Source organism: Pangasianodon hypophthalmus, chromosome 2 (genome assembly GCF_027358585.1).
Source record: "Pangasianodon hypophthalmus isolate fPanHyp1 chromosome 2, fPanHyp1.pri, whole genome shotgun sequence".
Lineage (NCBI taxonomy): Eukaryota > Metazoa > Chordata > Actinopteri > Siluriformes > Pangasiidae > Pangasianodon > Pangasianodon hypophthalmus.
Window position 1 is genome coordinate 8,289,873 of NC_069711.1, and position 24,444 is coordinate 8,314,316.

General features: G+C 40.1%; 3 protein-coding genes across 6 annotated transcripts; 2 read left to right on the forward strand and 1 right to left on the reverse strand.

The window, feature by feature from the left end:
- Window positions 1–1,461: 1,461 nt before the first annotated feature.
- arl6ip5a (ADP-ribosylation factor-like 6 interacting protein 5a) lies at window positions 1,462–9,663 on the reverse strand. The gene is made up of 3 exons (XM_026920277.3): window positions 9,411–9,663; window positions 3,380–3,597; window positions 1,462–2,454 (listed from the first exon to the last, which is right to left on the reverse strand). Exons 1-3 carry the CDS (start codon window positions 9,587–9,589, stop codon window positions 2,279–2,281), a joined length of 573 nt encoding a protein of 190 aa, XP_026776078.1. The 5' UTR covers window positions 9,590–9,663; the 3' UTR covers window positions 1,462–2,278.
- Window positions 9,664–10,054: 391 nt separating this feature from the next.
- Window positions 10,055–18,462, forward strand: trnt1 (tRNA nucleotidyl transferase, CCA-adding, 1). Of its 4 annotated transcripts, none has more exons than XM_053227107.1 (9): window positions 10,125–10,185; window positions 10,976–11,104; window positions 11,363–11,519; window positions 12,400–12,593; window positions 14,305–14,443; window positions 14,530–14,656; window positions 15,179–15,372; window positions 16,496–16,749; window positions 17,524–18,462. In XM_053227107.1, exons 2-9 carry the CDS (start codon window positions 11,033–11,035, stop codon window positions 17,770–17,772), a joined length of 1,386 nt encoding a protein of 461 aa, XP_053083082.1. In that variant the 5' UTR covers window positions 10,125–10,185; window positions 10,976–11,032; the 3' UTR covers window positions 17,773–18,462. The 4 variants fall into 4 exon arrangements, with proteins under 4 accessions (XP_026782404.1, XP_026782414.1, XP_053083082.1 ...); XM_053227109.1 differs by having other exon boundaries at window positions 10,126–10,185; window positions 11,381–11,519; XM_026926603.3 differs by lacking the exon at window positions 10,976–11,104 and having other exon boundaries at window positions 10,055–10,185; window positions 11,381–11,519.
- Window positions 18,463–18,608: 146 nt separating this feature from the next.
- Window positions 18,609–23,572, forward strand: avpr2b.1 (arginine vasopressin receptor 2b, tandem duplicate, 1). Its single transcript, XM_026926633.3, has 2 exons — window positions 18,609–20,738; window positions 22,194–23,572. Exons 1-2 carry the CDS (start codon window positions 19,895–19,897, stop codon window positions 22,391–22,393), a joined length of 1,044 nt encoding a protein of 347 aa, XP_026782434.2. The 5' UTR covers window positions 18,609–19,894; the 3' UTR covers window positions 22,394–23,572.
- Window positions 23,573–24,444: the final 872 nt, after the last annotated feature.

The following is a 24,444-nucleotide window of genomic DNA, read 5'->3' on the forward strand; positions in this document are numbered from 1 at the left end:
TATATTCTGCCTGAAAAGTGTGAGTGGTTTAATGTTATATTCTATTATACCACAGTATACCATGTGCTGTTGAATTCTTGAACCTGATTGGTCAGAAGGTGTTTAATTTTTCTATAACAACAGCTATAGTTCAAATGATACTTTAATACACTCCTTCTAACACACTATCTTTTCTATAGCAGTAACTCATTCACAGGGATTTGGATGTTGGACATGTTACATAATCTAAGGCTAATAATAAATGCATTAAAAATGATATTTAAGAAGTAAACCGATGTGGTGACGCTTTCTGTAAGGAGACGTGTATGTAACATTTATGGAAGGAGTCATAGGTGTCATTCTTCAGGACACGTTCTGATTTCTCTGTAACAAGACAAGTTATTGTCTTATTAACTTCAAGAAAGAGAAGAAGAAAGCCTGGTGAAGGGATGAGTGTTTATAGGTGCTATAACCTGGTAACAGGAACTAACTTGTTTTGTGGACATTGCACAATGTACACTATATGGCCAAAAGTTTGCAGACACCTTACCATCATATTCATATTTGCTTTTTGAACATCCCATTTCAGATTTAGTCCCCCTTTGCTGTTGTAATAACCTCTACTCTCCTAGGAAGGCTTTCCACTAGATTTTGGAGCGTGGCTGTGGGGATTTGTGCTCATTCAGCCACAAGAGCATTAGTGAGAATAGACACTGATGTCAGATGATGAGGTCTGAAGTGCTTTCGGCATTCCAGTTCATCCTGAAGGTGTTCAGTGGGGTTGAGGTCAGGGCTCTGGGCAGGACACTCGAGTTCCTCCACACCACCCTTGGCACACCATGTCTTCATGGAGCTCGGTTGGTGCACAGGGGCATTGTCATGCTGGAATATGTTTGGGCCTTTTCGTTCCAGTGAAGGTAAAATTGTCATGCTACAGCATACAGCGACATTCTATGTAATTATGTGCTTCCAACTTTGTGGCAACAGCTTGGAAAAGACCCAGATATGGGACTGATGGTCAGGTGTCCACAAACTTTTGGCCATATAGTGTATATGTATAGTTACATTTAATTATAAATGTGGATTTGTACTATGTGCTATGGTATTGTTGGACAATAATCACCGTCTAGGTGGCATCACACCATGCCACCATTGATAATTTTCCTACAACAGCACATCCCATAGTGTTTTATTTCTTACTTAATGTACACCCCAGGAAATTGAGGAACAAAGCAGGATTAATTAGCTCACATGGGGTGCAGCTTGGAAAAGGAAGGATATTATGAGAGCTGTTGCTGATTCAGCAGTGCAGAAGAGCAGCCATATGAGTAACTGCAGATGCTCAAACTCAGCCATGCACAAACAGGCCCTGTAATCTACTGCACCTATTGATGAGATCACCAGGGTCAGTCACAGTGTGTTTGTGAGGGCGGTATTCTCTCTCTTATGATTTTTGTTAAGATGAGCCATGAAAGAGTGTACTGTGGGGAAAAAAGCACTTTTTATTTTATTTGTCATTGAATAACATCATGGAGTGTTTTTGGTGTAACTAATCCCTTGCACACAATATTTAACACTGAATTTTTAGACACTTCAAGATAAGTTATTTCTTCGTTATTAATAATAAACATTTTGGTATTTATGAGTGATTTATCAGAAACGAACATAAGATTTTGTAACTCAAAATATGTTGAAGACAAACGCTTACGACTTTCACAGTCTAAATGATTCCTCGCATTATTTCCTCTTGAACTAAGACATGCTGCTGTCCATGCCTGTTCCAGTTAAATGAGATGCATTCAAATACAGAAAACTCACAGAAAACAAGCAAATAATACCAACGGACTTTGGTTTATCATAGATTAAATAAAGCTCATATAAAGCTACCAGGCATGAGAAGTTGAGAAGTATACCTTCAAGTCATGTTAACAGTACTTGAGCCCAGAAGCTACTTTCATAAGCCAGTTTAGTCATCTGGCAACTGGAGGAAGAACATTCATCATGAGTTAGCACTTTAGCATCACATCCTGCAATGATCCCTTCCTATATCTTGCAACAGTTCTCATTATCTTTGGTTCTTTCTAAAAAAAAAAAAAAAAAGTACCTTTCATAGAAAAAAGAGAAAATTTCAATTCATAGAAAAATAGTGCTTTGTAACATTTGTAAATGATCTCATCATGTTACTTGATAGAAATCTCACTGCAAGCACTTGAGCATACATTCACACATCTTTTGGAGATGTAATCATCCGTACACCTGGATCTTGATCATGCAGACTGAAATCAAGGAAACTTCGCTGTCATTCCTTGAGCTTGCTCTCCAAGAAGTCTTGAATCTTGCTTAAATTCTCTTCCTGTTGGCCGAGTGCTTCCAGTAGAATGCCCATGGGTGACTTCTTCAGCCCTGCGCTCTCCATCTTATTCTCCAGCTTGTTCTTCATGTTGCGCAGACGCAGTGACGCGTGAGTGAAGATCACTGGAATGCAAAAGGACAAGACTGAACTGCATTGAGATGCTTTATGTACTTTATGGCTTACAGTTTCATTTTCACCAATACCAATAAACTAGCACACTGAATCTGGGGTAAGAATGTGTACACAATAATACGGGTGTGTTGACGATATTTCTAGTCATGAAAACCTAAAACAGAATTTCTACACCAAAGTGACATCTCTGCTCCTGAAGGATAGGAGTGGTGCTGGTAAATATTCACAATAATTGTGTACTTTTTGTATGCTATACATTTCTACAGCAATGCGCTGTGAGAAAAAAAAAAAGGTAGTAAGCAGATATTTTGTTCAGAAAATCAAGATGCTGGCTTGTATGGTTAACTTTTCCCATTCTGTTGCATCCTAATTTGAAACAATGAGCATTGACGGCACAATGCTCTTCCTCAATCGTCTTCCTGAATCGTCAATCACAAGACATGAACAAATGTGGGTGTGTCTCAATCAGCTCCCTAGTTCAGGAGTCAGGGCATTGATCAGGGAGTCGGCCATTTTTTTTAAGGGTTGTCTCAATCGCAAAATCCTTCCAGTGCACTGGAACGTTCGCTCCCTAAAAAATCAGAGCTTCGATGCTCACTGTTTTCCCTTACAGGAAATGATGTCATATTTTCTGAAGCTTCTCAGCTCAAAAAAATGGCGGATTAACTCTCAGCCAACTTCGTCTACAAATGTAAATAGCTTGTTATTGTTGTTGTAGCTCTCAGATGATTACTTACGTTAGCCATTAACTTTGACGTTCTATATAAGGTTTGTTTGAGTCTAACGACTTTTAAGTGTTTAAATATTTTTAAGAAATCCACTAGCTAGCCTACGATCCTGCTTCAAGTACCATGACAGAAATGCATGTGATTAAAAATTTCTATGGCATATAATGTCAGAAAGAATCTGACTCACAGATTAGCGGGAGTTTAATCCCCAACAAGAAGACCATGACTCCACCGAAGAGAGACATAAGGAGGTAGCTGGCAAACAGCACTACAAAGATAAACAGTGTAGGGTTGTCCTTCTTAAAGTTCTTGATTACAGCTTTGTTGTCTCCAGCCCACACCGCGCCAAGGAACACTGCTACGACTACTGCTGCTCCGGTGAACATGCCAATGGGGTTCATGAACCTGAGGACAGAGATAAATGGACCAAGACAAGAACATCACTAAGGGGAAAAAACACACAGTGTTTGAGAATGGTGACATCTAGTGATGGACTGAGAATACAAACAAACCCTAGTTTGGTCCTCAAGACAAACATCCAAACTGGATAGATGACTGATCCTTTCAGCAAGTTCTCTTTACATAACTAAATTTCAGCATGATGTATAGCATTCTACCGTATCTAAAGTACATCTGAAAATACAGTCGTGGCAAAGTACTGAGGCAAAGACTGGGTGAGGTTCTGTGAAAATGTAACGCAAACATGCTCTCAGACTTCTGTCAGTAACTAATGCAAACTCATTCAAATCAGTTAAATATTTGCCTGATTATCATTACTGAATAGAGCTTCCTGAAGTCCAGATCCGTTTGCTGTCACCTTTCAGCCTGTGATCCTGAGGGGTCAGTCTTTCTTTCTTTCTTTCTTTCTTTCGTTCTTTCTTTCTTTCGTTCTTTTTAACTTGAATTCATGATCGTAATGCATATTTAGTGTCATATTATAGTATAACAATTTAACATTAAATTAAAGGATTATAGGATATCAGGACATTATAAACTCAAATTATTTAGCACTTATGTGTAATTTGACGTAGGAAAAATAGCAATGAACAAACTAACAGCTTTGTGGACACTGCCGAAAGCTGGCGCAGATGACTCCGATTTTCATATCTGCTTTTATGTCTTACAGCATTTACATTTACAGCATTTAGTAGACACCCTTATACAGGGCGACTTACAAAATCATACCCTCATGCTAGTTCACTAGGTCAGGGACTAGGTGTACCACAGAATGCCACAGGAGGTCTTTTATACCAATGGCCATCAATCTGTGTAACTCCTCCCCCTTCTGCAGGAAGTACAGTTGTAACATCGGACACTGAGAATAATAGTATCACTATCATGTGCAATACCATTATTGCGCAATACCATGGGCATTATCATTCTTCTGCTATTCTACCATTTGAATGTGCAATACCATGTGCAATATAAAGTGCAATATCATGTGTAATGTCACTTTCTACTTTTCTACTTCTCCACTTATTTTTGTGTACTTACTTATTTTTTAAGTCAAGTCAAGTAGAGTTTATTGTCATTCCAACCATATACAGCCAGTCAGTACATAGTAAAATGAAACGTTTCTCCAAGGCGAAGGTGCTACATAAGACAAACACGGAACAACAGAACTACAAGGGACTACATAATTTATACATAAAGTGCACAAGTGCAAACATGTGCAGACAGCACAAGACAGTACAATGACAACTGGGATAGACAATGGGCACAGTAAGTCCCAGTGCAGCGCCGACCAGTACACACTTCTATTAGAAAGTGAATCCAGTGACAATAGTGAAAAGAGTACAATATAAGTTGCTGAAATAGTGCAAATAGTGTAAACATAAGTAGTAGCAGCCTATGTACAGTATAATAAATATTGTAGCAGCATAATGTAATGTGCAAAAAATTACAAAGAGGATGAAGGATGCACAGCTGTGTGTGTATGTGTGTATGTGTGTGTGTTCTTTCAGTCCAGTTTCTGAGTATTGAGGAGTCTGATGGCATGGAGGAAGAAACTGTTGCCCAGTCTGGTCGTGAGGGCCCAAATGCTTCGGTACCGTTTGCCAGACGGCAGGAGGGTGAAGAGTGTGTGAGAGGGGTGTGTAGGGTCGTCCACAATGCTGATGGATTTGCGGATGCAGTGTGAGGTGTAAGTGTTTGCGATGGAGGGAAGAGAGACCCCGATGATCTTCTCAGCTGTCCTCACTATCCGCTGAAGGGTCTTGCGATCCGAGACAGTGCAATTCCCAAACCAGGCAGTGATGCAGCTGCTCAGGATGCGCTCTCGATACTCCCTCTGTAGAACATGGTGAGGATGGGGGGTGGGAGATGTGCTTTACTCAGAAAGCACAGGCGCTGCTGGGCTTTCTTTGCTATGTAGCTGATGTTGAGTGACTAGGTGAGGTTCTCCGCCAGGTGAACACCAAGAAACTTGGTGCTCTTGATGATCTCCACGGAAGAGCCGCCGATGTTCAGCGGAGAGTGGTCATTCTGTGCTCTTCTGAAGTCAACAACCATCTCTTTAGTTTTTTCCACGTTTAGAGACAGGTTGTTGGCTCTGCACCAGTCCGTTAGCTGCTGCACCTCCTCTCTGTATGCTGACTCGTTGTTCTTGCTGATGAGACCCACCACGGTCGTGAGTCAGCAGAGTGAACAGCACCCCTGGGGGGCCCCAGTGCTCAGTGTGGTGGTGTTGGAGATGCTGTTCCAGATCCGAACTGACTGAGGTCTCCCAGTCAGGAAGTCCAGGATCCAGTTGCAGAGGGAGGTGTTCAGGCCCAGCTTTCCAATCAGGTGCTGAGGGATGATTGTGCTGAATGCTGAACTGAAATCTATGAACAGCATTCGAACATATGTGTCTTTATTGTCCAGGTGGGTGAGGGCCAGATGGGGGGTGGTGGTGATGGCGTCATCTGTTAAGCGGTTGGGACGGTAAGCGAATTGCAGGGGGTCCAGTGAGGGGGGCAGCAGGGTCTTGATGTGCCTCATGACGAGCCTCTCGAAGCACTTCATGATGATGGGAATAAGTGCAATGGGACAGTAGTCGTTGAGGCAGGACACTGAAGACTTCTTTGGCACGGGGATGATGGTGGTGGACTTGAAGCACGTCAGAACGACGGCGCTGCTCAGGGAGGTCCGTGAAAATATCCGCCAGCTGGTCTGCACATCCTCTGAGCACTCTGCCAGGAATGTTGTCTGGTCCAGCAGCCTTCCACGGGCTGACTCTCTCCTCCCTGGTCATTGGGAGGAGGGGTGGTCTTCCTTGTTGTCATATCATTCTGCGCCTCGAACCGAGCAAAGTTGTTCAGCGCATCTGAGAGGAAGGCATCACTGTCACAGGCAGGTGATGTTGTCCTGTAGTTGGTGATGGCCTGGATGCCGTGCCACATGCGTGTCTCTGCTGGCCATGAAGTGGTTGTGGATTCTTTGTGCGTGCATGCACTTTGCCTCTCTGATGACCCGGGACAGTTTGGCCTTCGCTGTTCTTAGGGCCACCTTGTCACCTCCTCTGAAGGCGGAGTCTCGGGTCCTCAGTAGCGCACGCACCTTTGCAGTCATCCATTACTATGACTTGTGTCATCCATTACTAAAGTATCCACTACTAAAGTATCTCACTTTTTTGCTATTCTATTACGCACTGTGGTTATTTTTACTACTTCATTTATCACTATATTGTCTTTTATTCCTACATTGTTGTGATATATCTGTTTGAGCAACCTCTGGCACAAGAATTTCAATCGGGATGAATAAAGTTCTAGCTTATCTTATCTTATCACCATCAGCTTAAAAACCCTGCTGGGTTTTGAAAACGAAACAAAAAGAAGACAAGGATGATTATTTTTTAACACAAAAGCTCCCTTCAGCCGTTATCATGCAGATTTGATCATACTTCACTTTTTAAGTACTGGACAAGTTTTAGAGCCTTTAATTCTCATCTACTCAGCTCTATGTCTGCATGTGTTCTGCCACATTTAAAGCAAAACTCCTTCCTGAAACACATGAAATAGGTATATATTGAAATATCTGTGATATCCTTAGCGATTCAGCTGCTAATGTCTTGACTGGTGCTGCATTTTTTTTTGTTATTCCAATGACAAGTTTGTCTTGTTGCACTGAGGTCATAGGAACGAGAGCTTCTTTTGTCACTCACCAGCGACATATTAATGTCATATTAATGAGATCTAAGAGAGAATTAGAGGAGACAGTAAACGTTGGACTCAAAGTTCCAGAATCCAATGCAGACATACGACACAGCAGAGTTGAGTTAGGGAGGAGAATCGGCTCGGCTTGTTGGCGATCTACGAGATGATGAGTATGATGGCACTGATGGTGGTGAGGAGGAGAGGATGCTGGACAGACTATAGGTCTGAAGCCTGAAGTGCTGCTGCTTCGCTCGCTTTAGGTAGAAATGAAGCGAGGGCTGAATCCCACTGCACAGCTATCAGCAGGTAGTCAAATGGCATTGTGGGTAATGTAGGAAATGGTAACCAAAGTGAGACGAAATGGGACCAACATGCTGACGTAAGAATTTTAAATAAAACATTCATTAAAAATTGTGAAGGTCACGTTAATTATTAAGGTTAACACACAAGTCATTCAGGGTGTAATTTTTTTCTTTAAGTATTATAAACAAAAGTAAAGTATTATATAACATTAAAACCACTGACAGGTGAAGTGAATAATATTGATTATCTCGTTACAGTGGCTCCTGTCAAGTGGTGGGATATATTAGGCAGTAAGTGAACAATCAGTTCTCAATGTTGATGTGTTGGAAGCAGGAAAAATGGGCAAGCGTAAGGATCTGTGTGACTTTGACAAGGGCCAAATTGTGATGGCTAGATGACTGGGTCAGAGCATCTCCAAAATGGCAGGTCTTGTGGGGTATTCCCAGGATGCAGTGGTTAGTACCTACCAAAAGTGGTCCAAGGAAGGACAATCAGTGAATCAGCGACAGGGTCAAGAGATGGCACCAGGATGCACTATGGGAAGAAGGCAAGTGTGATGCTCTGGGCAATGTTCTGCTGACAAACTTTGGGTCCTGGCATTCATGTGGATGTTACTTACATACATACCACCTACCTAAACATTGCTGCAGACCAAGTAAACCCCTTCAAGGCAGCTGTATTCCCTAATGTCAGTGGCCTCTTTCAACAGGATAATGCACCCTGCCACACTGAAAAAAATTGTTCAGTAATGGTTTGAGGAACATGATAAAGAGTTCAAGGTGTTGACTTGGCCTCCAAATTCCCCAGATCTCAATCCGATCAAGCATCTGTGGGATGTGTCCGATCCATGGAGGCCCCACCTCGCAACTTACAGGACTTGGAACTGCTGCTAACGTCTTGGTGCCAGATACCACAGCACACCTTCAGAGATCTTGTGGGGTCCATGCCTCGACGGGTCAGAGCTGTTTTGGTGGTACAAAGGGGGACCTGCACAATATTAGGCAGGTGATTTTAATGTTATGGCTGATTGGTGTATTTTACACTGTGCAAATGTGTATGAATGTAATTAAATGAGTGTGTAGACAGTACTTCACCATGTGTGTTGCCTGGGCTGCATTGTGCTTATATCAACTTCGATGACATGCCTAAAAAGTATACTTTGAACACTAAAGTTGTGACTGGAATAATACATGTTAGGAGAGAGTCACATGAACACTGCTCCTTCTTGGGGCTGGAGCTGGACTTCATTCACAAACCCTACCGAGTCCCTGCGGATCTGGCATTAAGACGGTCAGCAGTTTATAGCCGTCAGGGTCAGCAATCACTGTGGGTGGCTATATTTACAATGACTTCATGTTTCCATATTGGTAGAAATGTTGCAGCAATGCAGCTCATTTCCCAAGACACAGTGAGTAGGAGCTGATGTGTATGTGGCAATATGGCCTCTTTTACTCAGCACTTTGCTCCTCTCAGGATCAAGATGTCAGATATTGATGAGTCAAAGTTCTTAGTAGGATGAAGAGAAAAGCATGATTCAACCAAGCATTACTAAATATACTTGGAAGCTCATAAGATCACTTATAAGTCTTGATACAGGCTGGAACTACTGTTAGCTGCTGTATTTAAACACAGCAGATTAATATGGTGTGGATGCAAAGTAAATCAAATATTGATAAATAAATACAGATTGAAAGTCACTACAGAAGTGCAGCAGAGTGTGTGTGTGTGTGTGTGTGTGTGTGTGTGTGTTAAAGACAGGCTGATGTATCCAGCACTCACCCCACAATCAGAAACACAACCACAGCCATGGCCATGTAGTTAGTCTGGTAGTAAAGCAGGTTGCTAACCACTCTGTTGTTCCATTTCGATAAATCGCGGATGTCTGGTTTGGCAAATCGTTCAGATCCAGGGAAGAAATCATCCCACGGTCTAAGCGGCGTTAACTCGACTTTAGCCATTCCTGCTTCCTTGTAAACTTCTTGACAGCTGCTGAGTGCCTGCTGATCTCATACAACCACAGAGTCTCGGGAAATCTCGCGAGACCTCAGATCTCAAAGCCTCAGATCATTTCTGTCTGATTAAGAAGGCGGTTAGTAGAAGTTAGGAGTGTACACTAGTCTAAACAGACCTGTTTTTAGTTTTTAGAGTGAATTTGATATGTAAACATAAACGACATAACAGGTAATACTGTATACAATGGTTGAAACTAAGGATAATTTCAGTTTTTATACGTTTTTGGGCGGGAATTTGAAATCAATGAGCAAGCGCTTTCAGTGGTTGGATTCCAATTACCGCATTATTTCTATTAAAAGTTCACTATATAGGGTATGGAATAATAGGTTTACCAAAGTAGTGTATGTTTTGTTTAATGGGTAGCCGTGTAGAATTTACTCAGTATAACATTCAGTGTAATCCTATTGGCTGAGACAAGTCTGTGTGCGTCACGTGACAAATGACGTTGTACACACGCTTGCGCTTCCTCTCAGCTGTCATGGCCGAACGACGGCATGCAGTAAACTCCAGCACAGGGGAGCACTGACCTTTATGTTTACAGGTAATTGCATTTTATATAACTTAAAAATGTCGTGTTTCATGGAGAGGCGCAAGTCATTACAGCTGGAGCTAAGCTAATAAATGGTTATTAATCACAGACAGACAGACAGCTATAGAACATGCTACATGCTAGCTTTCAGCAGTGAATAATAAAGTTAGCATTACAGCTAAAATTAATATAAAGCTGCGCGCGCGTGTATGTGTGTTAGGGTTGCAACGGTATGATATTTTCACGGTACGATAACCGTCTAAAAATATCATGGTTTCACGGTATACGGTATTACACAATTCTTCTTCTTCTTCTTCTTCTTCTTATTATTATTATTATTATTATTAGAGTGACCCTTAAAGGAATGAAAACAGTAGGGTTTTTTTTTTGGTTGAACAAACACTTTATTATAATTTAAACAATAAATTATAATTAAATAATAATTTAGAACCATTTTTTAATGCAAGTATGTGTAAGAATTAAAAAAAAAAAATCCCTTTTGAAAATAAATAAAATAAGTAAGAAGTCTCCCATATAAACAAAAGAAATTAGGTAGAAAAAAGGAGCAGGACCTTTAAAAAAAAAAAAAAGTTATCTCTATTTAGGCAAAAATAAATCAAACTGTACTTCCTGCTGTTCTTGAATGTGGGTGAGCATGTTTGATGCGTTTCCTCCTTTGGCAGCTACTTTGCTTCCACATTTTTTTGCAAACTGGAGATCCGTCCTCGAGGACAACCCGCCTTGTGTTTTTGGGAAATCCCACGTTGTAATCCCGCGCTGCTGATTATAATTTCTTTCTCAGTGGGGGCTGGAGATTGGTGATATGAGCATCGCTTCTCTCTGAGATTTTCTCCGCTGTATGTGTGTGTATGTATGTGTGGAGCAAGCTGACGAGTCTAAGTCGAGAAATAAAGAAGATGTGCAAGTGCAGGTGAGATTCTTAGTCCGGTTGCGTTTTTTTTTTCCTCAATACTGTAGATAAGCAAATATACATGGTATGAAACAGTCAAGTTTCATAACACAGTATACCATGAAACCGGTATACCGCTGCAACCCTAGTGTGTGTGAATAAAGCAATTAACATATAGAGCTGATATGAAAGAAACACACAAACTAAATTAGCTGTAGTGTGTTTGCTTATGGATTGGGCAACTTGCAGTGGCAGAATGTCACCGTATCTAATTTGCAGCTGTTTATCCACCGCCAGATGTGGGGAAGAGGATTTCTCATCCCCCAGGTGGTAAACACAATTCGCCTCACGTGGAGTCGCCGACATTTCTTCACCATGCAGCTGAAAACCAAGGAGTTCCAGTCCTTATTCACAGATGGACTGAATGCTCTTGCAGGTAAAACTGACATAAACTACCCATTTAATTGCTTGAATAGTAAAATTACATAATACATCACAAACTGATGTAATAATGATGTCATAATGTTTTTGCTGTAATTATTTGATACTGTTTTTATGTGTATGTATGACTACGTACATACAGTATTCATTCATTCATTCATTCATTCATCTTCAGAAACATCTTTATCCTGGTCTGCGTCATGAGCTGCGTCTCAATTCGCCTACTATCCATCCTAAAGAGTATCCGAGATTAGAATGAGTGTGTCCCAAATCGTAGTGTATTGAAATGAGTATCCCAAAGGTACCCGGATGCTCTACTATTTCCGGTAGATTTTCGAAGTGTGGATCCATGGACACTTTTTCAGCTAATATTGCCTACAATTCCTTTGGCGGGGGAGGAGGAGTTTTGTGAAGGTTTGCTTTGCCGAATTCAAGGACCCATTTTAGAGAGGTGTAAATGAAATGTGGAAAAATAAATCAAGGGAATGGTAAATTAAATGATATAGTATAAATTATATAAGGAATAATGAATGAAGAAAAGCTGAAATGCAGCGAGGAGTTTGTTTACGGTGCCAGTGTGCGTAACTAGGCAACACCGTTCTCTTTCGTTACATGACGTGTTAGTATGTCCGTGTCCTCGCGTACTCTTTTGCTACACACTCAAAAGTATGTACTTTTTCTTCACAAAAAAGAGTGCATACTTTTAGTGCATAGTATAAGTAGGCGAATTGAGACACAGCTGTGGCGTTTAAAATATTGTCCCTCTGGTGTTAACAATAGTTTTTTTTTTTTAAATTCAATAAAATTTTGGATGAAAATGAAAATAAAGAACACAATTTTCAGTGAATGATAATGTTCAGAATGTGTTTGTCCAGAGATTTTTCAGAAGCACCAGTTTGAGCTGAGGATTGCAGGGGGAGCCGTGCGAGACCTTCTGTCAGGGAAACAACCCGAAGATGTAGATTTTGCCACTACTGCAACACCCGAGAAGATGAAGCACATGTTCCAGGCTGCAGGGATCAGAATGATCAACAACAAAGGAGAGAAACATGGTACCATCACTGCCAGGGTGAGAGCTGTGGACCAGATATATTTTTAACCGCTCTTCAGTTTTCACCTTGCATTACTGTTTATTCAGGATGCATAATGAAAGATCTCTGCACATGGATGTATTTTATTTTACAATTGTGTGCAAAGGTTTGGGCAGCTTTACCCAAATTATATATGCTATTGATTTTTGAAGTGGAACTAAGTAAATAGATTCGCTGCATCAAACTATTTAAAAAAAAATGCACAGTTACAACATCCTTAAATTAACTTAAAATATAGAAAAAAATAAAATAGCAATTGTTGCCTGTGCAAACGTTTGGACACCCTTCCAGTCTCGGAAAATAATTAACTCATTAGGCCTTAATTGACTTATTAGGAGTCGTTACTCGGGTCAAGAATTGTCATTAGGTGTAAGAATTTCAGAGCAGCATAATTTTTTTCTCTTCAAACTTTGTGCTAACACTCAACAACCATGGCCTCCTCTAAGCAGCTGACTAAGGATCTGAAAATGAAGTTAACTGATGCATTCAAAGCAGAGGAAGGCTATAAAAAGATATCAAACCACTTCCAGCTCAAAATTTACACTGTCCAAAATGTCATTAAGAAATAGTAGCTAAGGGGAACTGTGGAAGTCAAGCCAAGATATGGAAAACCAAAAACATTTATAAAAATCTGTCCATATGCTGGCTAGAAATGCAAAGGAAAACCTCCATAAGGACCTGCAGAAGGGCAACACAGGAGTGGTGGTGCAACATTCTGCTGTGCTGTGCTGTTTGCACAAATATGAGCTGCATGGAAGAGTCATCAGAAGGAAACCTTGCAACCTCAACACAGAAGTGAATTCCAGAGGCATTCTGGAAACAAGTGATGTGAACTGATGAAGCACAAATGGAACTCTTCGCCCATAATCACCAAAGGTATATTTTGATGAAAAAAGGAGCAGCATTTGCTGAAAAGAAAACCTTGCCAACTGTTAAGCATCGGGGTAGATCTGTTATGCATGGGTAGATGGAAGAAAGGATTCCAGTAAAGATTGAAGCAAATGAGACTCAGTCAGTCAAGAAGCTCGAAACATCAAAATCATCTGTGAACTGCTTCAAGAAATGCAAGCTGAAGCTTTTGGAATGGCCCTCACAGTCCCATGTCTTGAATATCATTGAAAATATGTGGGTAGATCTTAAACATGCTGTTCATGCAAGATGTGATATAAAAAGCTTTTGCAAGCTGTGATATCTGCCAAAGGGGGTCTTACTAAGTATTGATTTAGTATGATGTCCAAACTCTTGCACATGCCACAATTACTATTTTTAAGGTCACCAAATATAAAGTAACTATATTAATAAATTTATTTATTTATTTATTTTAAATACTTTGCTGTAGCAGTTGTGTTTACTTCTTTTCCCTTCAGAAATTAATGAAATATGTCATTTGGCCAGGGGTGCCCAAACTTTTTTTTTTTTTTGGGTCCAGATACAGATAACCTGATAATAATTTTATCAATACTTGGTAGTGAGTTTTAATACAGATTTTAATACTGTGAGTTGACTTGCATATCACACTTACGTGCGCATGCTGAAAGCGATCTCTGTTGTCTTTACATACTTAAACTATGCATATTGGTAGAAGTTTATAAATGTAAAATATTAAAAGGCCAAGTATTGGAGTCATAACATTATGCATTGGATAAAATTGAATTCTAATGTTAAACCGTTGGTTCAATCCACATACAGCTGCATAATGAGAACTTTGAAGTGACCACTCTGCGTGTGGACGTGCAGACCGATGGGAGACACGCGGAAGTGGAGTTCACTACAGACTGGCAGAAAGATGCAGAGCGCAGAGACCTCACAATTAACTCCATGTTCCTTGGTACTTCATGATTTTGTGCCATATTAGATTGCAGATTTTCTAAATTGCACCTCACCGTCTTACTTGCATTTGAACTGTACTTTTAGGGCTGGATGGGACCTTGTATGATTATTTCCAAGGCTATGAGGATCTCCAGAACAGAAAAGTTCGCTTTGTTGGGAATAGTGCACTTAGGATTCAGGAGGACTACTTGCGAATTCTGAGATATTTCAGGTGCGTTAGCATTCCCATTTGAGATAATAATTCATTTGTGTCAAACTACTCACTTTTAATTTAAATTTGAATAGCTCTGAACAGAATATCATCAGTGTGCTCCTCATCTGCATTAGTAACAGGTTGTATCAGTGATAGCTGTGTGTTTGCATGTAAGGCTGCACAATATGATTGCAATATTGTCATTTTGATGAGGTGTATTACAGTAGTGAAAAGCCTTAACATTTAAGCAGGTCGAGTGCTGGTGACAGAATCAGAATATTCATCAAGAACAAGTGATTCTGCGTACACACAGTGGAACTGTCTGTGATATGTGACACAGCTTATGTGTCTGTTGTGCCATTTTACTCTGAATTAATAGCAATATTTTTGTTATTTTCAAATATCAAAAGACAAACATATTTGAGTCATATCTCATTATTCACTGGATTAAAGCATGTAGTAATGTTAAACTACTGATTCAATACACATACAAATTATGTGTGTACATATTACCAAAAGGTCTGTGTGTATTTGTTGCAGGTTTTATGGGCGTGTGGCGTCTGAGCCAGGGCAGCACGATCCGGACACTCTGGAGGCGATCCGGGACAACGCACGAGGCCTGGCAGGAATCTCAGGGGAGAGAATCTGGGTGGAACTAAAGAAGATGCTGGTGGGGAATCATGTGGCTCACCTGCTCGAGCTTATTTATGAGCTAGATCTGGCTCAGTACATAGGTCAGATATGCACACACACTTTCTTGGTTATGAATGTTATGTGTAGAGAGTGTGCAGTTGATTACTATAAAGCTGTTTGTCAGACGACATGAACATTCTTTGCTTGTGTCAAGTACAGTGGATATAAAAAGTCTACACACACCTGTTAAAAATGGCAAGTATTTTGATTTAAAAAAAAAATTAAACCATGATAAATCATGTCAGAACTTTTTCCACCCTCAATGTGAAATTACAGCATATAAAAATTAAGTGAAAGCAATCAGAATCAATCTCATGTTCAAAAGTAATTATCAATCAATTACATTATTCTGATTAATCCCAAATAAAGACCAGCTGTTTCTGGAGGATTTTCTTGACATCTTCTTGGTTTCATCTGACTTCTGAAGCCATGGTCCGCAAAGAGCTTACAAAGCCTGTACAGGGTCTCACTGTCGAAAGGAATCGATCAGGAGAGGGGTCCAAAAAAAATTCTGAAACATTAGATGTACCATGAAAATGGAGCACCACAGTGACATTACCAAGAACAGTACATCCCTCCAAAATTTACAAAAGGACAAGACAAAAACTTACCAGGAAGGCTGCCAAGAGACCTACGGCAACATTAAAGTTGCAGGAATATTCGACAAGTACTGATTACTCTCTGAATGTGACAACAGTTGCAAGTGCACAGGAGATGCCCTTACAATTTGATGGCTCTAGAATGTTTTTGCAAGAAAGAGTGGGAAAATATTGTCAAGTCAAGATGTGCCATGCTGATAGACTGAGTGGTGTAATAAAATCAAAATGTGCTTCAACAAGGTATTAGTTTAGGGGTGCGCATACTTATGCATCCAAGTTATTGTAAGTTTTTTATTTTTCTTTTTTTCCTTATAAAAGTTTGATTGTTTTTCACTTTATTTCTATATTATTCAGTGTGTACACTTTTTATATGCACTGTAGTTGAGCAATATGACACGCACTTGGCTAAATACAAGACTCATGTGATATATTTTATTTTTTTTCCCTCATATAAAGATTGTGCACTTGCCACTTGGAGAGATTTTGTTTGTTAAAATGTATGAATGTAACAACTTCCATCCTAATTTTCATGGGCTTTCCTGGCTTGTGTTTGGTCTTTCTCCAGGTCTCCCAGCAGATGTCAGTATTGAGGAGATGAAGCAGGTGTACCAGAAGGCGCAAGGCAGCTCCCCTAAACCAATGACTGTGCTCTCAGCTCTGCTGCGTGGCCCAGAAGATGTGGAAAGGCTAGATCTGCGGTTGAAGATCTCCAGAGAGGAGAAGACCCTCGGCATCTTTCTGGTGAAGCACAGACGAGACCTCGTTAAGGGACAAGATGAGAATGATTGCCTGAAGCCATTCACTGATTTCATCATTGATGTAAGTAAACCCACTGGTTGACATGGGGTTTTTGATAGAAGACAGAAACTGTCACATTGAGAAGGCAGAGTGTGATGTAAATAGAAAATTGTCTGGACCACAGTACAACACTTGTACAAACTGATGGTGAAATGACAGACTTCAAGATTTTTTGCCAGGCTGGTTCTTTAAGTAATCAATCCCTCGCACACAACGCGATTTGCCCAGAATAAAACGCAACACGCTTTCAGTTTATGGTCATATAATCAGTGTAAAATGTGGACACCTTTCACATTTGTCAGGAGGGGGGACAATCATCCTCAAAATCAGCCTGATTATCCTGAAGTGTGACCTAGGCATTAGGAGTGATTGATCTGTTCATGACTATTGTGTGGAAGAGCATTTCAACTTGAAACAAAGATGACACAGTGTTAAATTAAAAAAATAAATTCAAAAGCAAGTGGGGTGAAATGTAATGATATGTGGACTGTGGGCCACAAAAATCCAGTAAGATGTCTGAATATATTTAATATATAAGACAATATTAAATTAATATGAATATTTAATATGAACAATATGAAATTATAAAAGTACAATATGACCGTTAGACCATTTTGACATAATACTTTTGACATACTACCCTCGGTATACAGTTGCTGTGTTCGTCAACGCAGTCAATGTACAGTGTTCTACTGTAAACCTAAAACTCCACCTTCAGCATCTCAGTTATTGAGCCTTGTTTATTTGACTTAGTAACAGTTTTGGGATTTGATTGTGGATTCATTCCATTTCTAGTCCCGAGAGCCAGACGCCCAGAGCAAAGTGCTGGAGCTCCTGAAGTACCAGGGCGAGAGGAAGCTCCTGGCTGAACTGAGTCGCTGGTCCATCCCCCGTTTCCCTGTCAGCGGCCATGACCTGCGTCGCCTGGGAATCACCTCGGGCAAGGAGATCGGTACGACCCTGCAGGAGCTCCGTGATGTCTGGAAGAAGAGCCGCTACCGGCTGGGCAAAGAGGAACTCTTGAGTACCATCAGCAAGTCCTAATGTAAGACAAAGAAAACCATTGAGAGATGGTTGTCTCAGTGAACTGCTCTAATGCCTTAGTTTAAGAGGTCAGCAGGTGCAGCGTGCCCCTACCTCCTCACGATTTACAGCTAACGAGGAGACGAGAAATATAGAGGAAACACTGGCTGTATGCAGGTTGGAGAATGTGTAGTTTTGGTAATCTCCTTCCAATCCTAGCCGCATGAGAGCTAGGAATATTTGGCGATGATCTATCAACGGACACACAATTTCAACAGCTGCACTTCAAGGATTTGTCCAGAAAATGTAAAAATCTAACTTCCTGGGTTGTCCTGATGGACAGAACTTCCACACTGCTTCACTCCACGCTGTTCATACAGTAATCTAAGCCATGCTTCACTTTTCTTCACCCTCCTTTACTATCAGTTAAGTAGTTTGCCATTTGACCATTGCTGATAATTTATATAAATTTAAATTCATAATTCACCATGGCCTATGTATTTTTATGTTTATTTTGCTTTCATAATTTGCTGTTTATAGGTCACACAGTTATCCGTTGAAGAGGTAATGTTCAGCTGGCTCTGAAAGAGAAAACATTTGCCTAATGCAGCTATAGTCATGAGTTCATTATGGAGAAAAAAAAAAAAAAGATTGCAAGTGGCTATGTAACACTTATCTGACTTTGAAGTAAACAAAAATACAAATGAAAAAGGTCTGTCTGTCATTTTGTTGTTAACAGTCCACATTAACCTTTCAGAATAATTCACAAGATGTGTGAACTGGAGTGGGTATTTGCATGCATGTGATTAAAGGGATGCTTTAGCAGTGACTGTAAATATGGAGGCAGACGAGTGTAAAATAACCTGCAGTATTCTACAATTTATTTCTTGCATATGCTGTGCAGTCAGTAATCCCAATCTTACAACCCACTGACATCACAAGTTTTCCCATCATTATTTGGATGCTTTAATTTTCTGCTGTGAGTTTCAGATTTCATGGAATTAAGGAGATTAAGACTTTCTTCTCCTTTTCAGCTAATTGAGGCATGCTTTATTGGATTCAATTTAGAAGACTGGCTTGGGCAATGCAAAGTCTTCCTCTTTTTCCTTTGATGACTCTGAATGGATTTATTCTTGTAAATAGTCATGTACTTCTCACATTTTGTGCACTTGCTATGCTAGTCTAAAGCAAGTATAGACATTTTACATCAGCACTAAAGATGACAGCGACAGCAGCTGGTACCATGTGTGCCAAAAGCATGAAATTCCTGAATTTCATAAATGAGGATAATTGTTTTTAATAGCTCTTCAATATTTCATTATTTCCTTCATGTTAGATTTTTTTTGTCTCAAATGTCTATAGTCTTTGCTGCAGAACATAACAGGCTTCTCAGTAATCATGAGTCTGTCATAATCTCTTTGTGATGCTGAATGACAGACACCCTGCTGTTAAGGCAGATTTGATTTCACTGTTGGATACTACCATTTTTTTCTTTTTTCCTGTCCTCCACCATACTTGTTTTCTCAGCTGACTTGTTTTTTATTCCAATTAATAAGTGCATAACATCTGTTTTTCATTGTTTTTTTTAAATAGTTGCTTTCTCTTTACTTACTGTAGTTCTGATTAGAGCTGGTTTTTGCAAGATCAAGCTGGTTAGAGACCAAAATTGTTTTCTTAGCAAGCGTAATGCTTGCTTTGCTGTTATATAAAGCCTTCGGAAAGGACACGTGGTTTCTGCGTAAAGGCGCATCACACTAAGCACAGCTGGATAGGACATCAGGGCACTGGCAGCACTGATGCAGACAGACTGTGTGCATTACGCACAAGGTGTCTTGTATCAGGTTGAGGTGGTAAAGTCAGACAATTCCTTGACTCACCTTGACATGCTTTAGGGGAAGAGTGTTGAGTCTTTTCCACATCATCGGAGACTACTTATAAATCCACTTCTCTGACTTGCTCACAACTCCAGTCTGCGTCTTCACTCCAAAATGGTCAAGTCAGCGTTTCCATGGTTTTTCCTACATGCATCCTAGGTGGATCGCAGACTTCCCTGAAGCCTGATTTTGTTTTTAAGTTAACAATGAGTCGCCACCACTCAGACTGAGATGAGGTTCAGCGCTGATTGTTTCTTTCATGGTGTAAAATGTCGTTCTTGAGCTCAAACTCCAGTAACGTGAGCCTGACGCGGCCAGCACTGACCGATGAGCCGCGAGATGAGAGATTAGCTCGGATCGAGATCGCGATGCTCAGCGTTATCTTCCTGAGCGCCACGGCTCTGAATCTCGGGCTCTTGCTCGTGCTGCTGAGGAGACGCGGGGCCATGTCGCGCATGCGCGTGTTCGTTTTGCACCTGTGCCTGGCGGATCTCACCGTGGCCTTCTTCCAGGTGTGTCCGCAGCTCCTGTGGGACATCACGGACCGCTTCGTAGGTCCAGACCTGGTGTGCCGCTTGGTCAAGTACTTACAGGTGGTCGGCATGTTCGCGTCTACTTACATGATAGTGGTGATGACAGTGGATCGCTACCAAGCCGTGTGCAACCCCATGGGCACGCTGCAGAGGAGGAGAGCGCGCTGGAACTTGCCGGTGTGCATTGCTTGGGTAGTGGCGCTCGTAGGCGCCCTGCCGCAGATCTTCATTTTCTCCCGCGTCCAGGTGTCTCCAGGAGTCTTCGACTGCTGGGCACAGTTCGTGCAGCCATGGGGACTTAAAGCATACGTGACTTGGACAACTTTGGTCATATTCGCGCTGCCTGTCCTGACGGTGATCGTGTGCCAGGTGTGCATTTGCCGCGCCGTGCAGCTCAGCCTGCGCATGAAGACGCACCGAGAGGGCTGCAGCAGTGCCAGCAGCGTGCTCGGGCTCTCCAAGGCTCGCGTAAAGACCGTCAAGATGACCGTCGTGATCGTCCTCGTTTACGTGGCTTGCTGGGCGCCTTTCTTCACCGTGCAGCTGTGGTCTGTGTGGGATTCCAGCGCTCCCACTGAGTGTAAGTGCGGCGCGTTAACATGCCTTTTAGCAGTGGATCCTCTGATACATTACTATCTGAAAGGTTTATGAACAAAGTGAACTTAAATAAAACCGCCCATATGGTGTTCAAACTATTCCAGATATGCATTTTCATCCATAAACCCATAGTTAAACTGTCATATTATCATCTGCACTCGATGAAAGGCTTCTTCAAGGGTTCATTAGTGGTTCATCAGATCAGAGGATCTCACACTGTTTTGCAGCCAGGGACTCCTATAGGAGTAAATGTGGAATAAATTCCACCCACCCTCTCCATATGAATATAATAAAACTAATTAAAAAGTTAGGCTCATTATTTCACTATGTAGAATAATATTCTGCCTATTTATTAGAGCCATAAATAATATTATGTTATAATTATATGTATATAATATTAGAGCTTTTGTATTTTCCTGAACATACTGACAGAACACTTTTTTAATTAAAATTGTCATTAGATTCATGTTGACATATTTAGTTTACTAAAGGTTTGGACTAAACCCATTCATTTTAAAGGACAGTTAATGAGGCTAATAACAATAGGAACTCATCTATATACACACATATATATACACATACATACACTCTTGGGCAAAAAAAAAAAAACAACAACAAATCATTGGTCAGAAAATGAGCAAGAATTAAACAGATGCACTCCTGAGAGCTCCTGTGCCTCCATTTGCTGGTTTACTTCTGCTGCAGTGAACTGTTTGTTTGGGGAAAAGCTAGAAACAGGGAAATTCACTTATATAGTCTTCTTGTACACAAAGGTAAAATCATGATAATGATTAAAATGTTTGTGGTAAAATTCAAACTAACACATGTCTGACTGAGTGTACAAAATTTTTCCAAAAAATATTTTCTGGGATGATTTTTTTTTTTTCTTAAAACATTAGTGATCATTTGGTTATCTGCCACACCTGATGCAGCTCATCAAGAGCCACAAGGCTTAAACATTTAATGAAACCAAAGAGAAGAGTTCCCATACTAACTTCCTTTATCTATTTGTTTAATTCTTGCTAATTTCCTGACCAATGATTTGTTGTTAAGACCAGTAAAAGCTTAATTTTTGCCATTTTTCTGCCCAGGAATGTGTGTGTATATATATATATATATATATATATATGTTATGTATATATATATATGTTATTTCCACCTCTGTAACAAGAAGTCACAAAGGTCCAAAACAAAAGAGAGAGTTACATGTGGATTCATTTCAACAACTTTCTGTTATAGAGTTTTACATAGAACCTTTAAGAGTTCTTCCTGGGAAGTAACCAAAGAACCTGAGTACAGCAGCCATTTTCCCCATCCTTGTATAATTAAAAGTAGTTTAAATCGAATAAGAAATTTGGCAGTGTTGGTGCTAGTTTGAGTGTTAATTATTCAGGCTGTCTTGTGTAACCATTCTGATCACATACTGTTTCCATTACAGCTGCAACTTTCACCATCCTTATGCTCCTTGCAAGTCTGAACAGCTGTGCTAACCCCTGCATCTACCTTGTCTTCAGTGGCCCAGTGCCCAAGCAACTGTTAGCACTGATGTGTACGAGCCACAGTGAAAGTAAGGGGTCTGTGCCTGAGGATGCCACGGTGGTCAGTTCTGTCTATCTGAGCTTAAAGAGTCTTTCTTAGGTAAAAGTGCTGGTCTCACACCTGTGGAGCTGCTGAAGAGTCGTGGTCATAATAGATTGCATCCAAACAGCTGCACCAAGGCAATCTGATTTTAAAAAATTAGGTTTTTTTAACAAAAATTAATTACTAATGATGTGATAGCTAGTATTGTTCTAGCCACCAGATTACTTCAGGGTACACCTTCAGCCTTCATTCGTACAACCCTTAATGGTTCTTTGGTTGCCTAAGAAGCAAATAACCCTTGATTATCCAATGAACCTTGAAAGAACTCTATTTTAAAAGTGTATGTATGTCCCAAAATGTGCATTACATTCACTGTTGCTACCACCACCTTCCCCATTACTCAATATAATACTAGATAGTAGTCACACCATATATGTGGATATACCCTTGAACATCCATACTCATAGCCAAGATGTAATTTGTGGCCATATTTTGTCTGTCACGGTACAAAAAAATAAATAAATAAATAAATAAATAAATAAAGGACAATAAAAACAGCCATGGATAGCTACAGCAGTACTTCATTATCTAATGTGTACACATACATTTACTATGGCATATAATTTAGTGCACAGGGTTTAACACAGATTACGGGGTATTTGAGAACTGTACAGGATTGTAAATTTCAGTATAAAATGAAGGTTTAAGGAGAGGTAAATTCCTACTTTCATATAGAAACATTGGTCTTGGATTTTATATAAGTGCTCCTATGCTAAATGTTCTTGCTTTTATTGTATACTCTGCTTGTGTGTTTCATTTTAAGTGTCAATAAAGTGTTTGTGTGAATCAGTATATAGACTTTAATAAACATAAATCAAAAAAGAAGCATGCAAAAGAAAAATGCACAATTCCTAACAATTGTACACATTCCAAGAATCACTGTGCTCCCAAATGCCCTGACACACATATAAAAAGTATAAAACTATCCACACACAAACAATGAATCAGTTATCCAATTAACCAATCACGTGACAGCAGCACAATGCATAAAATCATGCATTTTTCCAAACTTTAATTGATCTGCTGGATCCAAACCATGCCAAAAAATTCCCCCAACACTGGCATCTTTAGTTTCTACTGATACACTCATATATACATTCAGTATTTCCATGTGGCATAGCCAGGGGACCCATGCTTTAAATATTTTTTTACAGTAAAATTACATGGAAATGGAAAATTACAACTCACCATTACCAAAGCTGTTATACACTCACCGTCCGCTTTAATAGAAACACTTGTACACCTGCACATGTACGCAGTTATCCAATCAGCCAATCATGTGCCAGCAGCACAATGCATAAAATCATGCAGATACAGGTAATTTACACCCAGTCCTTTCTCGTTTTCCACCTCGACTTCAAGATTAGTGAATACAAACCAGGATGTCCTATTAAACACCACCACTGTGACTTCAGTGCAGCACACAGCTACATCTTACAGGAGTAATGAAATAAATACACCAACCAACAAATTAGCACCAGAATCACTAAACACATCAGAATATTTCACTATAAACATATTTACTGTGATTCAGTGTGGAGTTTTCCTACGACATAGCTAGCAGCATTTATCTCACTAGCTATTAAAAAATCTATGGAATAATAAAGAACACTATTGAAAACATTATGAAATGAATGACATTTAATCACATTAACAATCTATAATATAGCCATATACACATTTACAAAAATATTTTTTAAATACACCAGACATTTCCTTGAATTGAGCACGTACACAACCTCAATCTGTAACTGCCAAAACTTTTAGTGGGCCAATGAGATTTTTTGAACAGTGAATCCTGAGGACATTTGCTTATGACATGCTACATTTAGCTAAAAAAATTAAATAAATAAAAAATACATTTAATAGAGATGTTTTTACTGGAAAAAAAAAAAAAACTATTCCACCGGTGAGTGTGTGAATGTGTGTGCATGATGGCCTGTGATTTATTTGCATCTCACACAGGTTCTATTCCTGCCTCATTCCCATTGTTCCCAGGATATGCTCCACATTTACTGCAACCCTAATCAGGATAAAATGAATAATTT

Excerpts from the sequence above, each read along its gene's own strand:
- arl6ip5a (XM_026920277.3), bottom strand. The coding sequence starts at position 9,589 with ATGGCTAAAGTCGAGTTAACGCCGCTTAGACCGTGGGATGATTTCTTC. Across the intron at positions 3,598-9,410 it reads GTTGTGTTTCTGATTGTGGG|GTTCATGAACCCCATTGGCA; the intron begins GTGAGTGCTGGA and ends CTCTGTCCTCAG. Across the intron at positions 2,455-3,379 it reads GATTAAACTCCCGCTAATCT|TGATCTTCACTCACGCGTCA; the intron begins GTGAGTCAGATT and ends TTTGCATTCCAG.
- trnt1 (XM_053227107.1), top strand. The coding sequence starts at position 11,033 with ATGTGTGTGTATGTATGTGTGGAGCAAGCTGACGAGTCTAAGTCGAGA. Across the intron at positions 14,444-14,529 it reads AATTAACTCCATGTTCCTTG|GGCTGGATGGGACCTTGTAT; the intron begins GTACTTCATGAT and ends CTGTACTTTTAG. Across the intron at positions 15,373-16,495 it reads AGATCTGGCTCAGTACATAG|GTCTCCCAGCAGATGTCAGT; the intron begins GTCAGATATGCA and ends GTCTTTCTCCAG.
- avpr2b.1 (XM_026926633.3), top strand. The coding sequence starts at position 19,895 with ATGTCGTTCTTGAGCTCAAACTCCAGTAACGTGAGCCTGACGCGGCCA. Across the intron at positions 20,739-22,193 it reads TTCCAGCGCTCCCACTGAGT|CTGCAACTTTCACCATCCTT; the intron begins GTAAGTGCGGCG and ends TTTCCATTACAG.